Genomic DNA, 10,186 nt, shown 5'->3' on the forward strand with positions numbered 1-10,186 from the left:
TCGCCTAAGTTTGAAAAAATCCTACCGAGTGGTGAGCAGACCTCCCACTCCGAGGCTTAGCTGCAGTCCAGTACTCGCCTAAGTTTGAAAAAATCCTACCGAGTGGAGAGCAGACCTCCCACTCGGGGGCTTAGCTGCAGTCCAGTACTCGCCTAAGTTTGAAAAAATCCTACCGAGTGGTGAGCAGACCTCCCACTCGGGGGCTTAGCTGCAGTCCAGTACTCGCCTAAGTTTGAAAAAAATCCTACCGAGTGGAGAGCAGACCTCCCCCGCCCCGGCGATTCCCATCGGCGCACGCGCACCGCCGTTGCCCGTGTCGCGGAGAGGACACGACGAATCCGGCGATTTGGTGGCGGCGTCCGCGCCGTCACCCATGCCGCGGAGAGGGCCCGATGAGTCGCGCGATTTGATGCCGTCAAGCATGCCAAGGCGGAGAGGGCCCGATGAGTCCCGCGATCCGATGGCAGCGGCCTCCGCCTTGGCGTTCGCTTGGCTGCGTCTGCCGCGGCGAGAGTCCGGGGGATCCGTCGCCCCGGCATTGTCGCCGAGCGTGGAGTCCGCTACGCTGACCTCGCTGCGGAAAGAGCTTGACCGGAAAGAACTTGACAGGGAGCCGGACTCCTTGCCAATCTTCCGGCCTCTCTGCAATTTCCTGGGGATCAGCTTCCTCCAAGGCGACCTCCTCCTCGGCTTCGGCTCCCAGACGCACGAATCCTCGCCGGCCTCGCTCCTCTCGTCAATGCCGAGGATGGAGGCGCTGATCCCCCTGCCGGAGTCGGAGAAGCTCGATCCCAGCGGCTCCGGCTCCCCCGCTATGTACCTAGGGTAGGGTCACGAAACTGTCCTAACTGCCCTACCCAAGGACACCTCTAGAATAAATCACCTTTCAATCGACTTGGAGGTGTTCCACTCGACAGACTCGAAGACATTCGACCAAGAAGCAATTACTCGACCAAAGTCCAACCACTCGACGGCCAGGAGACCTAAAGTCACTCCGCACGCTAACGGTCGATCATGAAGTAGCTTTTATGGTCATCATAGCACTTTATTACTAGCGTTATCAGTAACGCTCTACCTTAATGTACATTGAACCCTTCATAACGTGGGCTGGCCGGGGTCCTGGCGCACTCTATATAAGCCACCCCCCTCCTCCGAGACAAGGGTTCGCACCTCTGTAACTCATACACACATAATCCAGTCGACCGCCTCCGGGCTCCGAGACGTAGGGCTTTTACTTCTTCCGAGAAGGGCCTGAACTCGTAAACCTTGCGTCCTTACAACCTCTCCATAGCTAAGACCTCGCCTCTCCATACTTACCCCCTACATCACTGTCAGAGTTAGAACCACGACAGGAACCCCACATGTTATAGACACAAAAAGTGTGGCAAGATTCCCTTAGGCAAGTCAAAGTGTGGCTAACAATTTAAGCAACTCAACTAAGGCAAGTGTGGCAAAAATCATGTGGCAATATATGGCAAAGATAGTCACAATCCAAACAACTATGACAAAGTCCGAACTACGAGAGAGGGCCGGACATTATACTCTAACACTCCAGCTCGCGTCTATGCTCCTCTAGTTATGACATGGGCAGCGGCAGAGGGGGTAGGCCGCAACTATTTTTGGCGTTTACTGGGTTTTGAACTCTGAATCTCTTGGTTGTAAGCTGTACGCACCTAACAAGTTGACTCATTAGTCCGAACTGATGAAGAGAGTTGGACAATATAGTCCAACACCCTCCTCATGTATAGAATATTGGTAGTTCTTAGATACGGGACCAATGTAGGCCACATTTTTTAATGCCGCGTTGGCAGGGTGTTGAAGCAAAGACCTCTTAGCTCGGATATACCGACTGAATTGCAAAAAAACCACCACATTTTGGGCTTCATCTGTGGAAAACTACCAGGTCGCTAATCATTTGCAAAAATCACCGCGCAATCAGTAAACCTTTTCCAAAAAGCACTGATCAAGTGAATTAGCCTGTTTAACCACTTTCTGACAAGTGGGGCCGAAATGTAAGGAGCTGATTTGGCAACAAATTGACATATACCTCCTTGGATCTAAAAAAAGCAATCAAGCCCTCCCCCTCCCCCACGGAGGGCATCTCCTTCCTCGCTCCACCCTCGCCGGGAATGATCGTGGCGATGCGCGCCTGTACAAGCTCATAACCGGCGTGTATAGGGGAGCTTATTGCCGGCGGTTGCGGGTAATGGCCGGCAGTGGATCCGGCTTCGGCCAGCGTCCTGGAGAGAGAGAGGGGGAGTTGCGTGAGAGACAGGGGAGGGAGGAGAGGGAGAGGGGGCTGCGGTGGTGCCCGGTGAACTGGCGGCGGCGAGCTGCGGGAAAGTCCGGTCGGACGGCGCAAGGCTCGGTGGCGCATGCGCACGGGGATGCAGGGCTCTCCTGCGGGCGTGGACGCTCCGCTGCGGCTGCGCGAGCAAGCGTAGAGTGGGGTGTAGGAGTAGGGAGGAGGCGCCGAAGCGCGTGGAGGTTGGCCCGCATCCACGGCGTCGAGCGACGCTGGGCTTCCCTGGTAGAAGACCGAGGCGCGACCACAGCATCCCGACGGGCGCCGCCGTGGCTTGAAGGCTGAGCTCCCGGCGGCCGCCTCCGCGCAGTCCACGCCGCGGACGCTACATAGGAGCTACGGCTCCCCGACGGCGACAGTGCGCTGCTGGCCCTCGTGGTTGCGGAGATGGCCACCGGCCGGTGCGCCCACCCGCTGCTACACAGACTCCTCCTCGTCTCCGCGACCGCCCGGTCGGCGGGCGTCTTCTGGCGACGGCGACGGGAGCCAGGCTCTGCCGGGCATGGTCCAGGGGGCTGATTGCTTTTAAAAAAATCTACTAGGGGTTTGTGTGTGATTATTTTGCCAAGTCAGCTCCTTACAGTCCGGCCTCACATGTCAGAAGGTGTGATTAAATGGGCTAAATCACCTGTTCAGTGCTTTTTACAAAAGGTTTATTGAATGCGCGGTGTTTTTTGCAAATGATTAGCGACGTGATGGTTTTCCGCAGATGAAGCCCTAAATATGGTTGTTTTTTGCAATTCACTCCTCGGATACCTTATTGAATTCATGCACCGGCCAGTTACTCAGAAATTTCGAAGTATGGAAGAAAGTCAGATCCTATACTCCAACGGATGGCGAACCAGCACGAAATGTGGAAACGGAGTTTTTGAATTCGTGCACCAGCCGGTTACTCGAAGAAGCTCCAAGACCCTCTTCGGCGATGAGTTTTGTAGAAAAGGAGTTTTTGGCCGGTGTTGCAGCTGCCGACGGCTGGAATCAAACCAGCACAAAAATCGGGTAGCGAGACTTTGGCCGGCATAAACAACGCCGTGGAGAACGCGCTCGCGATGATCTCATCTGACAGCCACCTCCCCTGCCGTGGACCGGCCGGCCGCGAGCACGAACGAATCGGAGCTGCTGGACTGGGCTGGACCGTCCAAATGGAAGCTGCTGATCGATTTATTAATCTGCGCCGCAAAATAACAAGAGAGGAATCGCATCGAGCGCAGCACGGGAATCCATCCGCTCCTTGCCTTTATCGCCGGAACGGACGATTCGAGACGCGATCCATCCGCCACCGGCGCGGCGCCATGGACAGACGGACAGACGGACGGACGGACATATGGAGTGCAAGCGAAACGCCGGAGTTTCTGTTGGTCGTGTTGGGATCGCAGGGCATGTGCCATCTGCTGCACTGAACCGGTTGGCCCTCTCTGTCCCAACACCTTGCGGCCATGGCGCCCGCGGACCGGCCCGGCCGGCCATTGGCGGCGTGAGCGGACGCTTGTGCGGGTGAACGGCTGAAACGACAGCTCGATCGGCACAAGAACTGGACGATGAATGCCAGAGCAGACCATCAGGGATCATGGAATGCACTCAAGCTTTCAATAACTTAAGAACAAGTATATGTAAGGATTATAGTACCACCGCTCACTCCTGCTGTTTAATGGCCACTCACTCACTAATTTACTTGCATCAACCCTGGGAGGGATCGGGAGGTTCCTACGTGCGTACATCCATCGCCGTCCCGCCGCAATCTCTGAAGCCAGCCAACCAGCGCGGACCAAAGCACGGTGAGCGCCACGGCCGGGACCCTCCCGGCGGCCAGGCCGACGAGGACGACCACGGTCACAGCTACCAAGGGGAACCGGCCTCCCCCTCCCCCTACGCCGTCCGCCCCGGCGATTCCCATCGGCGCACGCGCACCGCCGTTGCCCGTGTCGCGGAGAGGACACGACGAATCCGGCGATTTGGTGGCGGCGTCCGCGCCGTCACCCATGCCGCGGAGAGGGCCCGATGAGTCGCGCGATTTGATGCCGTCAAGCATGCCAAGGCGGAGAGGGCCCGATGAGTCCCGCGATCCGATGGCAGCGGCCTCCGCCTTGGCGTTCGCTTGGCTGCGTCTGCCGCGGCGAGAGTCCGGGGGATCCGTCGCCCCGGCATTGTCGCCGAGCGTGGAGTCCGCTACGCTGACCTCGCTGCGGAAAGAGCTTGACCGGAAAGAACTTGACAGGGAGCCGGACTCCTTGCCAATCTTCCGGCCTCTCTGCAATTTCCTGGGGATCAGCTTCCTCCAAGGCGACCTCCTCCTCGGCTTCGGCTCCCAGACGCACGAATCCTCGCCGGCCTCGCTCCTCTCGTCAATGCCGAGGATGGAGGCGCTGATCCCCCTGCCGGAGTCGGAGAAGCTCGATCCCAGCGGCTCCGGCTCCCCCGCCAGCTCCCGGATCGGCGAGACGTAGCCGCGGCCGTCGTCGATATCCAGCTCCGCGGTGGGCGCCGGGGGCCGGGGCCGCCGGCGAAGCGAGGACGCCCTGACGGATTCCAGCAGGAAGAGCGAGAAGGCGGCGACGGTGACGGCCGCAACCACCTTCCTGCTCCAGATCACGAGGAGGGCGAGGGACGCCACGCCGACGAGCGCGAGGAACCCCAATCCGAGGCCGGCGGCCCCGCCTCCGGGGCGGCGGACGGGCTCCGCACGCGGAAGGTCGGGCCTTGGCTGGGCCGACGGCGGGCAGACGGCGGCCGGCGGGGGTGGAGGAGAGGGAGGCGGGGGAGAGGGCTCGGAGGAAGGCAAAGGGGGGGCGCCGCGCCTCTTGCGCCTGCCGGAGGAGGGGCCCTGCTTCTTGAGGCGGCCATGGTTCTTGACGAAGAGGTCGGCGAGGGAGGTGGGGAAGCCGGTCTGGACGGGGAGGGGGCCGGCGCGCGCGGGGCGGAGCGCGGAGATGAGGCGGCCGAGGCGGCCGGCGGGGCGGTCCTTGGGCGGGCTGGGCATCAGCGGCGGCCGGCGCCGGCGAGCATGGAAGGGGGCCGACCGGCGCGCCGGGCCTCCGCCTGCCTCCGCGTCCGGCGTTTGGTGGTGCTCTGGGTTGGTGACGGACCTTTTTTTGGGGGGAGTGGGAATAGAAAGAGGAAGACGGAGGGAGGGAGCGAGTGGGTTCCCAAACATGGGAGGTGCGTTTGTTGGCTTTTCGTCTAAGAATGGGAGGTGCGTTTTGCTGTTCGGCATGTTGTATTTTTGGATGCTTGGCGGTTCTAGATACACTCGTTTCAGCGACAGTTAATCCTGAACGGAGGTCGTGCTTATCTTGTTCTCCTAGATAATTGGCCGTAATCGGTATAATTGTTCTAGCACGTTAGCGCGTGATTACTACATGTTCATATTGATGTTATTGTGTAAATTCGCGTTTATCTAATAAAATTATGCCCGTGATTTACCTGTCGGAATAAATTCTAAGGTTTTGTTTGATACGCACGTTTATTTGGTAAGCATTTATTGGTTTGCCAAAGAAAACATGATTTTATTTGGCAAGTCAATAATGTGGGACGGTTAAGACGGTTTTTAAGAAAACCAATGAAAAGAACCCAGAGATAGAATGAAAACGAATAAAAGGGGGAGCTCAAATGTTATAGCAATTCGAGAGTATGTATTAGCTGCTGTCGAATGCGCTGCACGAATCTGAGCGCAGGTGCAAATGCCACCTCATAAAAAAATGTTAGTGCGTGATTACTGCTTGTTCATATTGATGTGATTGTGTAAACATGATTTATTTTGCAAGTCAATAAAAATGGGAAGGTTAAGACGGTTTTTAAGAAAACCGGTTAAAACATAGATATAATTAATTAATAAAATAAAAGGGGGAACTCAAATGCTATAAATCTGACGTCAGGTTTATACCAATTCGGAGCGAACGTATTAGTTGTCGTTGAATGCTCTATACGAATCTGAGCACAAGCACGAGTGCCACCTCATAAAAAAATGTTTGTGCCGTGCATTGGCCTGAGAGGACGATCTTGAGTGTCCTTTTTCCTCTATCCTTATCCCTTCACTCTCAAACTCACTCACTTTTTCTCTCGTTTCGTGAGAGGGAGGGAGGGGTAGGGAGGAAGGGAGAGACAAATGTTGGTGGCCGATGAACACTTGCTCGCCGGCGTCACGCGAGGTCCTAGCCAAGATCGATGCACACGGCCGATGGTGGAGCCCAGGAAGGCGAGGAATCGACGGATTTAGCGAGGCCGTCCTCAAACTCGTCGGCGACGCACCGCGGAATGAGTTCTGGCAACGAAAGCGGCAAGGTGGTGTGGTGGGTTACATGCGGCCAACCCTCGGTCCTTACGGCGGAAGAACTTTTAGGTAATGGCGGTCAGGAGGTTGCAGCGTTGTGGGAGAGGAAGGAGAGGTTGGATGAAACGCCAGGGGGGGCGGGGGTACCTCAGCTGGCGGGGTGCTCAAGATCGAGCGACGGTAGCAAGGAGAGCGGCTTGCGCGCCTTGGGGGCATGCAAATTGTATAACATTTATTTGATTTTTGCTGTTGCACACACATTGCAAATTTTATTTAAAACATCTACTTGTCATATGGCAAATTCATAGCATTTTTTTCAATCATCGCAAATATATATATATTTTTGCATATAATGTGCACACTGTATAACCTTTATTTCATTTTATCTGTATCATGTTTTTGTCATGTTATTCTAGAAAACATGGCAGTTTTCTTAACATCGTTATTACTTGTTCATGGAAAAATGAAGAAATAAATGTTTTCATAAAAACAAGGCATTTTCATAAAGAGACATGACTTTTTTTTTTGCCAAGCCACATGGTAAATTTTAGGAAATTTTTAAACGTAAAATCACATATCAACATCTTTTTGTAACATGTAAAATTAGTTTTTTTTCTTTAATTTCATGATAGCAAATTTATCTTTAGTACCATGGCAATTTTATTTATTGTAACATGGAAAAAATATATTTTGGATCATGGCAAATTATTATTTTCTTACTTTCATGATGGCAAATTTACCTTGAGTACCATGGCATTTTTATTTTTTTATGACATGGCAAATTATATTTTTGTACGATGGCAAATTTATTTTCGAACCATGGCAATCTTAATTTTCGTGACATGGCAAATATTATTTTTGGACCATAACCAATTTATTCTTTTACATACTTCATCATTTTGCATTTTCAAGTTATTTATCGGAAATTATTTTAGTCCATTTATTTTGATACCACTGCAAATTATTTAAATGCAACACGACAATTTTACCTTAGCATACACCATGGCAAACCTTTTTCTGTTTTTTACGATAGCATACCCAATATTTCTTTAGGCTATATCACATGGCAACTCTTGATTTTGCGTTTTAAATTGATTTTTATCTAATACAATAATCTTACAAATGGCCAAGCACTTATTTTCAATTTGTTATGAACATAGCCACCTTTGACCGCCGCTTTTTTTACTACCTATGGGTAAATTAAAGAAATTTTCGTGTGTGTTTTCTTACCAACCATTTTCGCAATTTACTCGGTTCCATGATGGTGATTTTGTGTGTTTTACTCTTCTTTCGAACATTTTTTTGGTATTTTTCCCACAACATGGCAATTTTTAAAATTATTTTTTGAAAGGTAAAAGGTAATGGCAATTGGGTTGGACGACAAAACCTTACATTGTTGCTTTTTGGAAGAACAAAAAAGACATTGCATTCTTTTAGGTGTAAGTAAAATATTGGTTTTTGTTTTCCAAAAGGACCTAGATGGCGGCAGTGCCGCTGCGGGTAAGGATGCGGGGGTTTTGTTGCTAGAGAGAAGGAGGGGGGTGGGGTCAGTTAGGAGGGCTGTTTTTTTTTCCGAGAAACTTTCAATCTATTCATGTTTAATTATGACACTACAACGAACATTAGAAATAATAAAAAAATATGTTTAGATTCATAGATCACGTAGTGACGACTACAAACATAATAAAGCGAATCACAGACGCACCATCGTCATCGCCAGTGAGGAGGGGCGTTGTGAGAGAGGAAGTGGAGAGAGCAGAGGTGAGGGGAGGGGGATCAACGGCCAGACGCAACTATATCAAACGGCTCACGTGGCGATCAATCTCGTGTATGGTCCGGTCGACCGACACAAAGCACCGTGCATAAATAATACAATATCACGTACAAAATACGCTCTACTCATGATCTCGAAGCAACGTTAACATTGATTTTCTTGGAAGAACATACAAAGAAAAAGACAGGCGCAATCACATGGTTGCACGTGGAAGTAAAATACTACCGCTCAGTTCTTGTTTTCCGAAAGGATCTTGTTGACATATGTGCCTCGCGATCTCCTTAATTATTCGATGTGGATTTGTGTAGTTAGCACAGTGCCCTACTGCATGGTTATCGACAACGGAACATTGTCTAATATATTATATAATCATCTCCAATTTTTTAAGCTCGTGCTTTGTACTTGTGTACGGCGAATCATTCGCTGCTTAACGACACGATCCTGTCGCGACCGTGTTGGATCTCCCTAACATGGTGCGTGGCTCGTTGGCTAGAAATGTATAGTATGCACGCCAATTCCCGGTATGACACCCCTGAATTAATCGGTTAATTTTTCATCCTTGGGGTGAGCGAGCTTGGACACCATCCCTCGCGTCGTCCTCGGTTAGGGCGACTTGGGGTTCCCCCTCAAACCCTAAGCGTCGCCGCGGCAGGAAGTCGCAGGGTGAAGCTCGTGCGGCCGACGGCGGCGGCGGGGACCTTTCTCGCGGCACCTCGGGACAAACGGGTGGTGGATCTTGGTGGCGGTCAGCGGCGCTCCGATGCACGCGGTGGCGGGCTCGTCAAGTGGCGGTCTGACAGGTGGTTGCTGGGCTCGGTGGGGGGCGGGTCGGCTTGTGGCTCGACTGCTGCATGCGACAGTGGTGTGGTTCTTTCTCGGCTGATGTGTCGCGGGACGGATTGTTCAGCTATGGCGAGATGGATGGCAAAAGTTGTGCTCAGATTTTCCGGCCCGATGGTGGCGATGCCTTTGGGCGTCATTACATTGCTGAAGGGGTTGTCGATACCATTCTCGTCTAGTTGTCTGCTGCTCCGGCAGAAACCCTAGGTCTTGGTGATCTCAGATCAAATGATGATGTCAATGGTGTCATTTCTCTTCCCGGGAGCCTTATTGTGGATCTGTGTTGCTTAGGAGGACCAGTGGATGATGGCAAGTTCGTGCTGCAACTGATGCTCTTTTGGATGGATGAGACATCGAGGCGAAGTGTGGCGGCAGGCGGAGGTGATCCTCCATTTAAACGTCATGTTACGAATGCGGGGCAATTTGCTGGTGATAATCGCGGCCTTCGCGGGATAGTGACAACTTGTGATGTATTGTATGGTGTGCCTAGATATACCACCGATGGACACTTGTGATGGAAGCGTGGGATTGCCGGATCGTCTCTAAGGTGGGATTTTGGTGGTGTCGTCTTCTCCCGCCCTGCGATCGATGGCTCCCCTCAACATTGGGTGACTCCCCATTTGCTTGATGTGCACATGTTTTTCAACTTGCATGGATATCATGTCTAAACCATGTGCGTTTACAACAGTTTTGGCGGTTGCAACTGCTCGACAAGGATTAACTTGCTCATGTTTCCTTTCCTTCTTGTTTTTCGTCCACTTAGGCACAATGTTGGTCTTCTTGACGCGGACATTTAAGATATATGGTTGGATGGCCGGCTTTTGTATTATATCTGTGACACATCCGGACGTGATCCACGGATGGACAGTGCATCCGTTTTAAGGGAATAGCGTTGGAGATGCCCTTAGCGTGACGGATTGTGATGAGTGATAGTGATTTAACTAAACCGTCGCGAGATTGCGTTGCATAAATTGGGCATCAGAACAATGAGGCTACAGCC

The 10,186-nt window shown here is 52.2% G+C and overlaps 1 protein-coding gene across 1 annotated transcript; it reads right to left on the bottom strand.

The window, feature by feature from the left end:
* Positions 1-3,868: 3,868 nt before the first annotated feature.
* Positions 3,869-5,494, bottom strand: LOC119287124 (WAS/WASL-interacting protein family member 3-like). Its single transcript, XM_037566642.1, has one exon. It carries the CDS (start codon positions 5,454-5,456, stop codon positions 3,969-3,971), a length of 1,488 nt encoding a protein of 495 aa, XP_037422539.1. The 5' UTR covers positions 5,457-5,494; the 3' UTR covers positions 3,869-3,968.
* Between the last annotated feature and the right edge of the window lie 4,692 nt (positions 5,495-10,186).

The sequence above is a fragment of the Triticum dicoccoides genome, chromosome 4A (assembly GCF_002162155.2).
Source record: "Triticum dicoccoides isolate Atlit2015 ecotype Zavitan chromosome 4A, WEW_v2.0, whole genome shotgun sequence".
NCBI lineage: Eukaryota > Viridiplantae > Streptophyta > Magnoliopsida > Poales > Poaceae > Triticum > Triticum dicoccoides.